Below are 15,808 nucleotides of genomic sequence, written 5' to 3'. Positions count from 1 at the left end.
CAAATGTAGCCCTGTCATCCATATGGGCTGGTCTGATCATCTGTCACGGGTCGTTGCAAGAAGGCAAGCGGAGACGAGGATATAATTCCAAGAACAAAGGTTTAACATAATTAAACACAGAACAGGTAGCAACACACACTAAATATAACAAAGATCAGATGAAGACTGTCACAACAGACGGAACTTAAATACAAACACAGATTACACTGATTAACAGAACACAGGTGATACAGATGACGATGATGACTAAACAGGTGATAGGTGATACACCTGAACTGATAATGACAGTAACCATGGAAACGAAGGACTGGCGGGAAAAGAACAAAGGAAAACAGGAACAAATCAAAACACAAACTGAAAGTCCAAACATACACTGACACGTGACAGCCTGCTAATCATTTTGCATATTATTGGAAGCAAATACACACCCTTCCAAGCTGTTTTTAACTGGTTGTATGTTGCATGTTTTATGTTTATATGTTTTTTGTTGGATAGTATTCTATGTTAACTTTGATGTATAATTGTATATGCAAACTCGCCAGGACAATCCTGCAAAAGAGATTTTAATCTCAGTGAGTCTATTCTCCTGTTTAAATAAAGGTAAATAAATGTCCATAAAAAATAAATTAGTACAAAGTCACCTACAGAGCAAGAAGAAAACAACCTGGCTTAGACAAAATAATTGCAAAATAAATGTAAACATTTAAAAAAAAGTAATCAGTTGTAATAGACAATATGTGGAGTTTGGTTATCATATAGTTTTTTTAAGAACAAAAAACTAAGAACAAAGCAGTGCTTGAAGGACAGGGTCACAGAACATAAAAATGCAGAAAACAATAAGGACTATGGTGAGATATTTTCAAGTAGCCAGACAGTGTTATGGTGGCAGCAATTGAAACATTTTTGTATGTTGCACCACGAGACGCAGGGGTCTGCTGCAGTCCATTATTATTATTATTTATATATTTAAGTGTATTGGATTATCTTTTTAGTCTACTCTTGGAACTCTCAATATACCTATATCCTATGTTATTTTTTTCATCTTCGTTCTTGACTGAAATTTTGTAATGTTGTAAAAAAACCAATATATATTGGAACGGTAAAATAAAATGAAAGATTTTATTTTTTATACAAAATCTTAATACAACAAAATGGCATAAAACATTCAATATACAGAGAAAAAATGGAAGGCTCAACACAAAAAGGAAATCAACAATAATAAAATTAAATAATAATAGTAAAAAAAAACTATAACAGATTGTATAATACAAACAAATTATAAAGTTTTATTGCATTTTGGTTTTTCATTTTACTGAGGGCATCTGAGAAGTATTTTAAATCGTTTCTGAATATAATAAACAAATAAAGGGGATTTAAAGAATCTAAATTTATGTATAAAGTATTTTGCCAATAATATAATGTTCTCTAAAAGGGACTAGAAAAATGACATGAGAAAAACATATAGACTGCCACAATTTTTCGAATAAGAGAGGGAACATCTCATTAAAAAAAAAATTTCTAGAGGGTATTGCATTAACTGTAAAGAACTGTTTTTGATGACAGGCCAATCTGTTTTTTAAAGTGAAAGCATTGTAATCTAATATGTTACCATTCTCATTCATTAGGTCCAGCACAGACCAAATATTTCTACTTAACCAGTCCTCGTTTCTGTGTAAAATATATTTGTTATTCCATATAGGAATATTGTAGGGGTGTAAAATTATGTGTGTGTGTGTGTGTGTCTGTGTGTGCCAATTTCCAAAACAATAAAACTTGTTGGTGGAATGCTGATAGTTTCACTGAGAGTTTGGGTAAATCATAGTCACATTTGAGAAGAAAGTGAATTCCACCCAATTTACAAAACAGAGCTGAAGGCACAACATACCAAAAGCTATCAGTGCTACATAAAAACATTTGAAGTCACTTCAAAGTTTTAACAAAATATTCATACTCGAATTCAATCACATTCAAACCACCTTGGTCATATGACTTGATAATGTCAGATATTTTTTATATAATGGGTTTTGTGCATCTAAATAAAGTCATAAATTGTTTGATTACTTGTTTTCATAACAGCTAAAGAGGGAGCAAAAGCAGGATAAATCAATATAGATAAATATTCAACTTTGGATAAAATAATTCTTCCAAAAAATTATATATATCTCTCTGCAACCAGCAATTCAAGATTCTGTTGACTTTTTGCATTTTATTTTCAAAATTAAACTAAAACCAAACTAACCTTCGAATCTCTGGAATCTCTAGGTAATTGAAATACCTAAATATTTCACAGTCTCTTTAACCGCGATGTTAAACAAAGAAGTAACTTAAATAAATTAAAGATGTCGGTTTTGAAACCAACGGATGACGTCATCAAAGCACGTCCAAAATAACTGAGCGACGGAAGTGCCTTTAGCAGAGTGTGTGTGTGTGTATGTATGTGTGTATCGTTTCTAAAGCGGGAACCGGTTTTATGGGAGTAATCAAATATTTCCGCGGCAGTTAGTGAGTTTAGATGGTTAAGATGTTTTGATAGCATATTGCCAATAATTTAGATCTTGCCCAGGCCTATAATTTGATTGTATTTTCTGAAGGCTATTAAAACCCATCGCACGGTTTGTGGTTTAATGCATGTGAACATGATAATATACTTTTTATAACCTGGCTATGATATTCATTTCAGGCACTTTCAAAATAGTAGCCGTTTGTTAAGGTTACCGTTAAATTGACTTGAATCGGTGTAACGTTAGGTGTTGTAGATGATCTTTGTTGTCACGTGTTAATACTATATCGCATGTTCCGTGTATAGGGTCTGATTCATTGTTGTTTGATCTGCTCTTAACGGACTGAAATGAGTTTATTCGGGACGAACACGGGTTTTGGGTCCGCTGGAACAGGTGTATTTGGCACCACCACCACAGATAGTCATAATCCAATGAAGGTAAATACAGAAATATAATATCCGTACATATCTTATATTTATATTGTTATATGTACATGTTAATTAAATTGAGGTGTCGTTAATAGGATGTTGAAGTAACATCGCCACCCGATGACAGCATAAGCTGCTTGGCATTCAGTCCTCCTACGATGCCTGGGAACTTTCTTGTCGGAGGCTCGTGGGCCAATGACGTAAGCCGTTGACATAGTCGTTTCTCCTATACTAAATATACATTTTCACTTGTGTTTCTTTGTGTCAGTATTTTTATATTTGTACCACATTGAGTTTAATTTCCACTTACAAATATGTTATTGCATCTTTGTAGTTGTTGAATAACGCTTCTTTCAGCTTGCAACTGATACATTTGCTTATGTATTGTTAACTAAGGTGCGGTGCTGGGAGGTTCAAGATAATGGTCAAACTGTCCCTAAAGCCCAGCAGATGCACACAGGCCCAGTTCTGGATGTGTGCTGGAGTGATGTAAGATCATGCGCACACATAATTATTAGTGGGTTATTTTCACATCTTAAAGACTTTCCAACATTCCAACCATCCAACATTATTCACCATAAAGTCTATTTTAAAGCAAATAAATGGGAATCTTACTCACTGGACACATTTTTGCAAATGCACAAATCGTTCTTGTGCACAATCTCAGAAAACAAGACATGCACTGATTTGCACAAAAACAAACTTCTCATGCTGGTTGCTCAGATTAGGCATTTCATTTACACAATAAAAGCCACAATACTGACTCAGATTAGACATTGCATTTGCACAACTTAAAGGCATTAAAACTGCATCTGATCCTAGGCTGTTATGCTTGTTTGCTTTATTTCTGGTTTTGGGTCAGAGCTGGCATAGAATTTTACACAGAATTAGTTTTTTCACTTAGCTCTAAACTGTTCTACTGAAATGCACAAGAATTGTTGTAATCCATTTAGGATTTCATAAATTGAATGGAGGTTCTTAATTATTCTAAATAAGAAATGGATAGATTGTTGGACTTTTTGTTTTGTTTTTTGGCTTGCATACAATTTGGTATTCCTGTCAGAAGTCAGAATCTTGAACCAACAGAGTCCTATTTTCCATATTATTTTTATTACAAACTGACATGATACATCCTCTCACCCAATTCTGCTTCTGTGCTTTGTATTAACAGGATGGCAGTAAAGTATTTACAGCATCCTGTGACAAAACTGCCAAAATGTGGGATCTGAACAGCAATCAGACCATTCAGATAGCGCAAGTAAGAAGTTAATTTGTTCATTTTATATTCTTATTCTTCTGCATAATGGGCTAATCAAAGTAAATTATTAGCAAAGCCCATACCATACCTTTTAGTATATGTATTTCAGTTGTGTTGGTTTACAGTATGATTAACAGGTTCTACAACTTTTTCCCTTGACCAGCATGAAGGCCCAATCAAGACAATTCACTGGATAAAAGCACCAAACTACAGCTGTATTATGACTGGCAGCTGGGACAAAACACTGAAGGTGCTGGAACCCATCTTTGATGTATTTAGGGCTGCACAGTTGAAATATAGTCTAAATCCTCATATAGCCTAGTGCAACTTATTATACCACAATAAGCTTGCCAGATTCACTTCTTCACATTCGCATATTTTTTATAATTTATGGACCAAGATGTATTTAAACTACAATCCTTTGGTGGAACATTGTCCAGTGACAGTTCTTTTTGGTCAGTTCTGTTTGTCTTGGTTTGAAGATCATAAAAAAAAATATTTTCATCAAATTGGGCTTGCAAGTGTGCTTGGATCTCTTTTAGTCCAATGTATCTTAAGTTGTAGTTGTTAGTTAATTGTATCACAGTTCAGTGTAAAATCAGATCAAAAGCACGCACATCCAAAGCAATATGTTGCTCAAATTGGGTGCCCCCCCCAAAATAAAAATAAAAATAATAATTATATAATAATAATAATAATAATAATACCAATGTCACCCAGAAAAACAAATAAAGGCAAAGGAAAAAATACAAAAGTAATGCATATTAAATGTGAGAATCAAAGTAAACATACAAAATTACTATCCATTTAAATAATGATACCTGCATAAACCAAAATAACAACATCAAGAACAAATCTTAGAGAAACGGACGAATATCAAATTCTTCATTTAATCCCCTAGGTGCCATAGTATCTAATGTGTAAATCCAGAAGGTTTCGCGTTTTAGAAGTAAATTATTGATGTCCAATTGATGTGACAATTTCGTGCAAAACGGCTAATGTAATTTATATGCTGCTCTGCCCTTGTGGCCTTTGCTATGTGGGCAAAATGAGTAGATCTTTAAAAACCTGCATTTCAGAACATCGTTGCGCTATCAGAAATTGAGATTTCAAAAGTCTGGTCGCTCAGCATTTTGCTACTTTTAGACATTCTGTTTCTACCTTACAATACCTAGGTATAGAATTGGTGAAGTGTCCACAGCACGGAGGGGACATCAATAATTTACTTCTAAAACTTCTAATAGTTATTAATAATTACTTCTAATAATTTACTTTATTGTGAGTATAAAGGCGTGGTGTGTTTAACTCTTAATTGTCTGACGAAGAGCCTACACGCTCGAAACGTTATCACCTGTGTGTGAGTCTATTATTAAATTTTCACATTTTTGGAGCCATGGTGTGCCGACTTTTTTTCCTTTTTTATCACAGTTCAGTGTGCAGTATCTGACAAAATCACAGTCTCAGTGTCATTAGCAAACTGTTTCTCTACCTCTCTTTATTTTTTTGACAGTTTTGGGATACACGTTCCCCAAACCCCATGATGTCCCTGCAGATGCCAGAGAGGTGTTACTGTGCAGATGTGGTAAAGGAGTGCGATTTGAATGATTTGTTATAGTATGAATTTAGAAGGTTATCTGTTTCTTTCACTCTTCCAGTATAATTGATAGCTTGAGTTCATTTTGGTGTGTGTACTTGACTAGCAAAGTGAACCTCTTTCTATTTTAACATCTGAGTACATGGTAAATAAACTATATTTTTTCTGAAATTATTTCTTGAAATCATTTTGTGCATATCTTTTATAGGTATATCCAATGGCTGTTGTTGCTACAGCAGAACGTGGTCTTATTGTTTACCAGTTGGAAAATCAGCCTTCAGAGTTTCGACGTATAGATTCGCCTCTGAAGCATCAGGTCCGTATTAGTTCATTTCTAAACACTCAATTTTTGAAGTAATTGATTAGAAAAATTCACGACCAAAAAAAACATCAAGCAAAATACAGGAGGAGTTAGTAAATAAAAATTACTTTGGTGCGTAAGCTCAAAAAACATATCAAAGTTCAACAAGGAGAGGAGCTCGGACACATAATAGAAGTTTTCTTACAAAAAAACTTTATTTAGAAGCGAAATGCAAAGATGAAACATTTTCAATTTGAAAACACACAATACAGATGACGATGTGAATTAAAAAACGCTTTGTCTTTGCATTTGAACTCTAAATAAAGTATTTTTTGGTAAGAAATCTTCTACCATTATCCGTGCAAGCTGCTCTCCTTGTTGAAATGTATTACTGTAGCATAGAAATAATAATAAAAATCTTTTGTATTTTGTGACAATGTAATGTGAATATACAATAAATAAATACTGCAATAAATATTGCAATATATCTAAAAAGACTGTACATTGATTAGGTCATATGCCATAAATCTTTTTTTTCCCCGGCAAACGCGATTTGCTTATGGCAATTCAATTAAAATATACTCTAAGAACTCACTGTGTGTGTGTGAAATGTAACAAATACACAAAACATGCAATCCTGAAATCTGTATTTTCTGTAAAGTCAGTGTAATTTTAATGCTTTCTAACACCATTTAAGAAGTAACTACGGCTGGGTAAAAAAAATAAAAATATTTTTTTTTCTCGATTTTATTCGATTCTCATTTTAATGAACCAATATAGATTCTTTGGTCTGCCCGATCAGTTTAAGGTGAGAATGCTGATCCTTGGAAATTAACAATTACAATAGGGTTTCGGCACTTCATGCTTGAACCTCTAATGAATGAATCATTACTCACCTTTTGGTTCTTTCATATCTTGTAACCACCTGTTACTTGCCAAGTTTGAAAATATGGAGGAATTAAAGGATTAGTTCACTTTCAAAAAATTTTTTGCAGATAATTTAGTCACCCCGATGTCATCCAAGATATCCATGTCTTTCTTTCATTAGTCGAAAAGAAATTAAAGTTTTTGAGGAAAACATTCCAGGATTTTTCTCCATATAATGGACTTCCATGGCAACCAGCTATTCCAATGTTCAAAGAAGGTTTAAATGTCTGTCTCAATGCAGCTTCAAAGTCTCTACATGATCCCAGTCGAGAAATAAGGGTCTTATCTTGTGAAACGATCGGTCATTTTCTAATAAAATAAAATAAATATAAATATATACTTTTTAACCACAAATGCTCGTCGTGTGCCATCTCTGAGATGTGCCACGCATTGCGTCATCACGTTGGAAAGGTCACGCGTCACATCATCTAAATTATTTGCCTGTGTACTCCGGTTCAAAAAGGTAGGAAAGGGCGAAAAATGTCATCTCATTTTCTCCTCCAACTTCAAAATCGTCCGACATCTTTGTTTTAATTTATTATTATTATTTTTTTCGTGACCTTTCCAACGTGATGACGTAATACATCAGAGACGCATCTCAGAGATTGTACAAGACGGGCATTTGTGGTTAAAAAGTGTATAATTGTTTTTTTTTTTTTTAAATGACCGATCGATCACTAGACATTTGAACCTTCTTTGAACATTGGAATAGTTGGTTGCCATTGAAGTCCATTCTGTGTAGAAAAATCCTGGAATGTTTTTTTCAAAAACCTTAATTTCTTTTCGACTGAAGAAAGAAAGACATGGATATCTTGGATGACTTAGGGGTGAGTAAATTATCAGCAAATTTGTTTTGAAAGTGAGCTAATCCTTTAATTAAATTTGAGGATTGTAAGATATTTTGGCGAATAACTATAGTTGTTTTAGTTTTGTGTGAGGAATACTATTGTATGGCTTCAGATGACTTTGAATATAGCACATAAGCTTTTATGGTCTACAGTACTTTTATGGTTGTGTTTTTTTTTTTTTTTTTTTTTTTTTGGTCGTAACATTTTTCAATTGCAAGTTGCAGTTGCAAACAGTGTATTAAACTTGTGTGTTTTGTTTAACAGCACCGCTGTGTGGCTATCTTTAAGGACAAGCAGAGTAAACCTACTGGTTTTGCACTAGGCAGCATTGAGGGCCGAGTTGCCATTCACTACATAAACCCACCTAACCCGTAAGTCTGTATATGATCTGGTTTATACATTTTAACAGCTAATACAGTAACACAGAATATTTTTTTATCTAATATATATCTTTTAACCCAGAGCCAAGGACAATTTCACCTTTAAGTGCCACAGGTCAAATGGAACCAATACTGCAACACCCCAAGATATTTATGCTGTGAGTTTTCTAGTTTTTGTGTACTTTTTTAAATGCAATGCAAATTTTGCTAGAGTATTTAGTCTAATCTAAGGCTGGCCAGTGTTGTATCAAAGACAATATTCAAAAGATAATACCTTTTGCCTAATTTGCCTGTTATTCAGCTAACTGAAAATGGTCATGCTGTTTGTTTCTCTGTTGTAGGTAAATGCTATCTCCTTTCACCCTGTCCATGGCACTCTGGCAACAGTAGGCTCTGATGGGCGCTTCAGTTTCTGGGATAAAGATGCCCGCACTAAGCTGAAGACCTCTGAACAATTAGATCAACCAATAACAGCCTGTTGCTTCAATAACAATGGGAACATATTTGCCTACGCCTCCAGCTATGACTGGTCTAAGGTACATTCTCAATTAATATTTAACATTTGTATGTTATTAACATCAGAAATAATATGAGCGTTTTATGAATAATATGAACTGATTTTTTTTTTCTAACATCAGATAATTGACTTTAGATTAGATTTTAGGTTTGTTTGTTAAAGTATAAAAATGTTTAGTATAGTATTATTGTCAGTTAGGATATCTCATAGATTAAGCTTCACTTAAGTTCCTATGGTCAATTTCATAGAAGTGTATTTTTAATATAAAGGGCAAATATACATTTATACAATATTTATGCTTAGGAACCATCATTTTTATGTAATGTCAAAGGTACAGTGCCTCTCTTAAGTTTGCCCCAGATTCTCATATGGTTGGATGCTTAACGTTGAAACAGGTTTTATAATATTGAATTCAACAACAGCGTGATGGATTATCAGCTAGAAAGCAAACATTAGCATTGGAGAAAGAACAGTAATGCTAAAGTGATCAGGAAAATATGGCATTCATGAAAGAGACTGCAAAGGATTTGCTTTTACTAGGTTTAAAGCAGCACTAGGTAACTTTTCAACCTTCATAATATATTTCCAAGACTATTGTGATGGTACATTGACTTACAATAGGTTGAATGACATATCTGCCATAGCCTGACGGGGTCTGTATCGTTTTTAATCGTACTTTTAAACTTCGGGGTTCGGGTAGTAACCCCCGCGCACAAAAAGAACTACAAAATTCGACTGCTTTACGGCATAGGCTACCTCACTTCCCCCAACACGTCCTCACATGCTGATGGACTTGTAAGTATATTGCTTATATTGTATATCACTCGGAAAAGCTTTCACTCGTTGGTGTGAGCTAAAAAGCACCTGGCGTTCTTGTTGATGGATTAGTAACTTAGACATCTTCGGAGGCTAGCTCGATGTTCGATGTCCGACGATTTGAAACGCGTTGTGTTTATTCCCCAATCAAACTCATGTAACTGTCTGTCACACGTTTTACCGTCCACAGCATTACTTGATAGACAAAAATAGGACAAGAATGAGCATCAAACAGAAACAATCCGCTTACGGAATGTTCGAGGCGCACATACAATACAGACTGCCGAAAGTTAAACAGGGCGCGCGCAGCTCTTAAAGGGGACACACCTTATTTTCACTCGTTACAGCTTCCATCCGACTGAACAAGGACCGGTATACAGGGGGGAGGGTATCAGGCCATGAGTGAAGAGACTGCTCTGCGTGAGTGGTATTTACGACAGTAACGTTAAATACAAGTAGTCCACAGCGGCTCTAGGGGTCGTTGTTTGTCCAAAACGGAATTCCTACCTAGTGTGGCTTTAAAATTGACTAGTCTAGAATGAGTAGTGAACATTCTCTTGGTCGGCGTTACGTCACAAATCATGTGACCTGCGTAGCAACAAGCCGCCGCAATGTTTGAAGGGTAAAACAAACCGATGGCAAAGCCCGAGGCAAATCAAAAAGGTATCTATTCATGGAAGTTTTGCTGTGGACTATGTCAATTATGGATACTAACGGACTACTTTGTATTAATGATGAATGATATCTTTGTATGCGAATGTATATCGGTGGTGAGAAGTGAATGTAATAAAACACTCATGTAAAGTGCTTTGTGACTAACTAACTTACATGTCTGTGAAAGGCGCTATATGAATACAGATCTTCTTCTATTACAAAATGTCTTATCAGTAGACAGTCTCCTAGCGTCTGTAAAAAAATAAATAAATAAATATTGCATCACATTAAGTGTATTTTGATTGTCAAAACATTTTAGTAACTAAACTGAATTTGATTAGGTTTAGTGACAACATGTTACAATGTTTACATGGTACAATTTCTGGTAAGCTAACGTTACACTTTTTTATTATTTCAATTCAATTATTGGGATTTGATTTAATATTGACTCATTTGGATAAATATTAGGTAGGCTACGTAAGATAGGCATTAATTTTTCTCAAGAAAAAAACAACTCGCCTATTGCTGAAAACATGATACAGAGAGCCCCATCAGCTGGCAGTATTATTCATATTTAGCTAAATACTCCCTATAGCTCTTTTTTTCTTGCCAAGGGATTTCCGGGTAAATGTAATGTGAATTGTTCTCCAGCTGTTTTATTGACCCCTTTGTTTGATTGATTGGACGTTATTATGTATGAGGAATATACATTTCGGTAACTTGTACTGTATCTTTCAACATTGTTCATTCGTGTTTATTTACTGTTAGCTTAGATCGGTTGGTTCACGTGCCGCTAGGGATCTGTCGCGTCCTTATAACTTACTGTCTATGGTCGCGTCACATTTACAAGCGCCAAAACGCTATTTATTGTCTGAATTTCGTAATAAAAGTGACAGAATCTGAGAGTTGAGATTGTTGTTGGTGCAACCAACAACACAACAGTTTTTCGGCATGATTTGCAACCAAAGGAAAAGAGTTAGGCGCTCGTTTGTCTTCCGCTTCGTGTGTTGCTTAATGGTGGGCGCTGGTTTGTTTTACCCTTCGCCGTGGTTGCTATGCGTGCGCAGTGCATTATGGGAGCACAAGTCCCGGATGTCCGACCTCGAGAATAAGACACATTCTTGTATTCAAAAATAGCTTGACAGTGCAACGGAATCAAACAGAATCCAAGGATCTTTAGCCACATTTTTAGAAGTTGGTCTTTTGACATGTTGGCACACTGCCCTAATGCTGCTTTCATGGTAGGTCATTAAAGGGATGGTTAAGAGTAATTACAACCTAGCTTGAGCCTTGAGGTCATGGTGCAAAGGACCCTAGGTTGAAATTACTCTGAACCATCCCTTTAAGTGCAAGTAAGGCACAACGCAATGGCCAAAAAGATACGGAAAAAAATTGTAATCAAGTCGACCATTGTACTTGCTCCTCATCTTTTAAGCATTTTAAGGACTAATCATATACAGAAAAAATTGAGTGATAAAATACAGCTGGACTTGTCAATCCCAGCATTTAGCATCATTGCCTTATGAGATGTTCACATCAATTACGATAACTATATTAGCGCCCACACCAATGCACAAGAATGTTTAGTTTATTAGTGTGTGCTACAGGCATGTCATCTGGGGGTATTCTAGATAGCAGGTTATGCAACATTCCCGTTTAAGTTTGTGGATAACCTTAACTTTTGTTCCAGAGTAAGTTTACTTATAACATCTTCTTTATTTTACTCCATAATTTATTAATTATATTTTCATCTCACACTTCAATGTGCATTCAAAATGTTTTTGAATAAAAACGGGACATTGTCTATATAATGTATTTCTATAATAAAATAGATATGTGATACATTTCACAACAAATGTGGAAGTAAAATGGCTAAACATAAAAATATTTTTTTACAGCCATATCTTTGCAAGCACAGACTGTATTGATTTAGTTCAATCAATCTTGCTTTTTTATTTAATGTATATTTTATGTATTTAGCATTAAACAAACAATATAATTCGTTCACTGTAATAAAAAATTTTTTTTAAGAAAAATGTTTGCACAACCACCCAGTAGGTGTGAATATGCAATAAGAATGCAAATTGCCATTAAATGGATAGTTCACCAAAAAATTTTAATTGTCATTTACTCACCCTCAAGTTGTTTCAAACCTGTATGAATTTCTTTCTTCTACTGAACTGAACACAAAAGTAGATATTTTTAAGAATGTTGTTAACCAAACAGTTAATGGGCCCCATTGGCTTTTTTTATTTTTATTTCCATACAATGGAAGTCAATGTGGCCTGTTTGGTTACTCATATTCTTCAAAATATGGGTAGATTCGTTTTCCGGGTGTGAACTGTGATTGGGCCTTTAGAATGTCGATTTTATGATTTGGTGTTGTCTTAGTTACTTAGATACAGTTACGATAAATGATGAAAGTAAGTTCTATGTCTTTCTATTGAACTCGAGTGAAAACCATTGTGACCTCTGCTCATTTTTTTTCCCCTCTGTTTTGTTTAACAGGGACACGAGTATTACAATCCCCAGAAAAAGAATTACATCTTCTTGAGGAATGCGGCTGAGGAACTGAAGCCTCGGAACAAGAAATGGTGAGAGCGGGATGTCCATTACTGTGGAGACTTTCTTTCACCGTGCAAGGGCCGGTGTGCTTTCTGACTTACGCAGAGTTGTGATGCTTTCTGAGTTCTATGGTATCTCATGATGGATAAATAAGTTGCCCTTGGCATAGTGGGATAAATTCTGAAGGAGCACAATTGTTTTTAAAATGGTGTACAGAAAGGAGATTTTACTTAAGTTCAAAATTAAATGTTCAGGATTGAAGTGTATTACGCATTGAGTATAATGGTGAATCATTTGTTTACTAGTGGAAAGCCACTATATAAATCAAAACCATGTTAGGAAAGTAACTATTTACTAGGAATGAATCTTTTTGTTTTGCAGTAATATTCATAAATCTAGCTGTGATGTTTCCATTCTATTTCATAATTCATTTTATTTTAGTTGTTCTCAGGCAGAATGCCAGGGCTGCTAGGAGCCCTCGGCAAACTTCTAACTGAGACATAAGTTAACTTGAATGATTTAAAATTAGTTTTATTAAAATAAAAGAAGCTCGAAATTAGGATGTACAGCATGAGCTAACATTTTATTTTAGCTGTCCACTCAATTGTTGTTTTACAGAAGAATACTGTTCTTGAAACTTCTGGGGCCTGATGTTTAAGCATTGTGTGCGTGCACAGAATGGGCTTTGAAAATTGTGTACGGAATTTCCCATGCACATATTGGGATAAAAAAAAAAAACTTGACACTTGGGCACTGTTCACTTAGCCTACACTCTGAACTGTGTATTTACTCTTTTACTGGTATGTATGCTAATAAGTGACTCCAGTAGCCAAGTAATGAGTTGAAGAGAATGATTCAGTACTTCCACTTTTAATTTAATGCTTCAATTATTATTCATGGAGTTAAGCACTTAAATCTGATTTGATCGTCTCTAGGACTTAAATCTTATGAAAATAATTGAAAAGTCATAAGATACAAAATGGAAAGATTTGTAATGGTTGCTTTACTTTTGAATGATTTTTCTCCTGGTCTTCTGTAGAGAAGTGTGTTATTAATGACTTTGGCCTCATGGCTTAATTTTTCTGGAAAAAGATTCGCAAAAATGTCATTACATCAATCTGTGTTGCACTTTTAACTTGATCAACGTTAGATGGCTTTGCAAGACAGACAGTATAATGACATGCTGCCGCACATGTTTGGGAGTCAATCAGGCCATTGGTCTTAAGAAATGTCTGCTGTTGGCTGTCTGGATTGGTCTGATGACACTGTACAGCCACACACAGTTGTGCTGTTTTGTGGTAGCATGTCCAGATCTGTTCAGTGCATTGATCTGAAAAATACCATGAAATACGAAAAAGTCAGCTGTGTTTATGCTCAAGTAGGATGCAAAGGAAACTGTATTAGTTTTAGCATTTATAGTACTTTGCATGTTTTCATTTTTTTTTTAAGTTCTCCATTTTTTTATGTTAAAAAAAACATTTGTTTCCAGTAAAAATATTGAAATATATTTTTACTGTAATACCATACCAAGGTGGTGATTTAAGAAAATTACATTAACAGTCTCTGCGTTCCTTTTCTTGTGCTGATAAATTGACTAGTATCAGGTGTTTGGATGATTGTGTGTGGATATTATATGCAGAGGAGGATATATATGAATTTTGGTCTCTGATCTACTTATTAGATAAATCTCTTAATACAAGAGAATGATCTATAAAACTTGGAGCCATTTGAATTGGCCTGTCAGAGAATAAAGATGTAATAATTCAGCATTATGCCTCTCTTGACCATGTGAAAACTTTCTTTTTGTTCATGGGGAACAGAAAACCAAAAATAAATTTGATTTGAAAAGCAGAATGCTGTATTGACTGACGCCTGCCCCTCCTTGTCTTTAGATTCGTCAAGCTTCACATCATATCTTGGAAGACCTGCATTAGTGTGTAAATATGGGAGAGAGACCTCAATTTGGCTAACACCTGGACCAAAGGCATGGCAATGCGTAATTTTTATGGACCAATCGGAAGGGCGCCAACTGCTCATAAGCAATGGTGATGTGAGCAGTGGCTTTTGATACGATTAAGGAAGCCATGCTTTAGCATTTCTGGTGTAATTGATGTACCTTTTTTTTTTTTCTTCTTCATGAAGTTCTTCATTACTTGCAGCTCTTATTTCTTGATACTGCCTTGCAAAGGAAATGCATTTTCACCATTTGCTTTTCTTTCTCTTCTTGGTGTATAATCACATTATGTAACCAATAATAAATCTATCTCAAGCTTTCTCTGCATTTTGACATTGCACTTGTCTTATTGTTTTGCAGGTGGGAAAATGATGCAGACTTTCATAAATATAATTTTGTAGTTTTGCATAAACTTACTTTTGAAGCAGTAATGTTAATTGTCAACAATTCAACTATTAAAACTTGTTAGTCAAGTGGTGCAACCAACATACTGGGGGGAAAACATCTTAGAATTCCCTGACACCCTCATGACTGTCAAGATCTGTTAAAGTGCCGTAGCATCAAAGGTCAAAAAACGCATGCATTGCACATCACCTAATTTCTCAAATAATCTGAAAACGGTTTGTTCAAAGATTCAGTCTCTCCAAACCCCTCCTTTCCACGAACCTACTCTCTTCTGGGTCAGATGGCCCTGTCGTGATTGGTCTAACTCTTTCAGCATGTGTCGGAAAAGAAATGACCAATACCATATCTGAATTTCACCTGGGGCGCTACCTCAACTCTTTCATACACAGTGATATGAACAGTAATGATGGCAACGTTTTTTCTTATCAATTCCAGTGCGAATCCTTATCCTTTTAAAGCGCATGCAAATTGGATTTGCAGTGCTGAAAACAGTGACTAATTGACATAACAGACCAAGCTCTTCCAGTCCTCAGCTACAACAACTACAGTGTTTGAGGGCGGGTCAAAGTAGATGTTGTTCGTGGGCAACCACTGAAGACCATAGGCTGGCATTATGCAAATGTGTTACATTATTACGTAGATATGTAACACAGTAAGACT

At 35.1% G+C, this 15,808-nt stretch overlaps 1 protein-coding gene across 14 annotated transcripts; it reads left to right on the top strand.

The window, feature by feature from the left end:
• Positions 1-2,356: 2,356 nt before the first annotated feature.
• rae1 (ribonucleic acid export 1) lies at positions 2,357-15,070 on the top strand (the record flags this gene model as incomplete). 14 transcript variants are annotated; one of them, XM_081381386.1, is made up of 13 exons in its annotated part: positions 2,357-2,433; positions 2,807-2,938; positions 3,025-3,129; positions 3,326-3,418; positions 4,101-4,187; positions 4,351-4,437; positions 5,698-5,769; positions 5,990-6,097; positions 8,122-8,228; positions 8,320-8,395; positions 8,579-8,773; positions 12,733-12,818; positions 14,682-15,070. In XM_081381386.1, coding segments are annotated over exons 2-13 (1,107 nt in total). In that variant the 5' UTR covers positions 2,357-2,433; positions 2,807-2,848. The 14 variants fall into 14 exon arrangements, with proteins under 14 accessions (XP_081237512.1, XP_081237501.1, XP_081237503.1 ...); XM_081381375.1 differs by having other exon boundaries at positions 2,393-2,417; XM_081381377.1 differs by having other exon boundaries at positions 2,393-2,437.
• Between the last annotated feature and the right edge of the window lie 738 nt (positions 15,071-15,808).

Source organism: Scardinius erythrophthalmus (genome assembly GCF_964197995.2).
Source record: "Scardinius erythrophthalmus genome assembly, chromosome: 12".
In the NCBI taxonomy this organism is placed as follows: Eukaryota; Metazoa; Chordata; class Actinopteri; order Cypriniformes; family Leuciscidae; genus Scardinius; species Scardinius erythrophthalmus.
The sequence above is the reverse complement of the archived record's forward strand: the minus strand, read 5'-3'. Positions and strand labels throughout refer to the sequence as shown.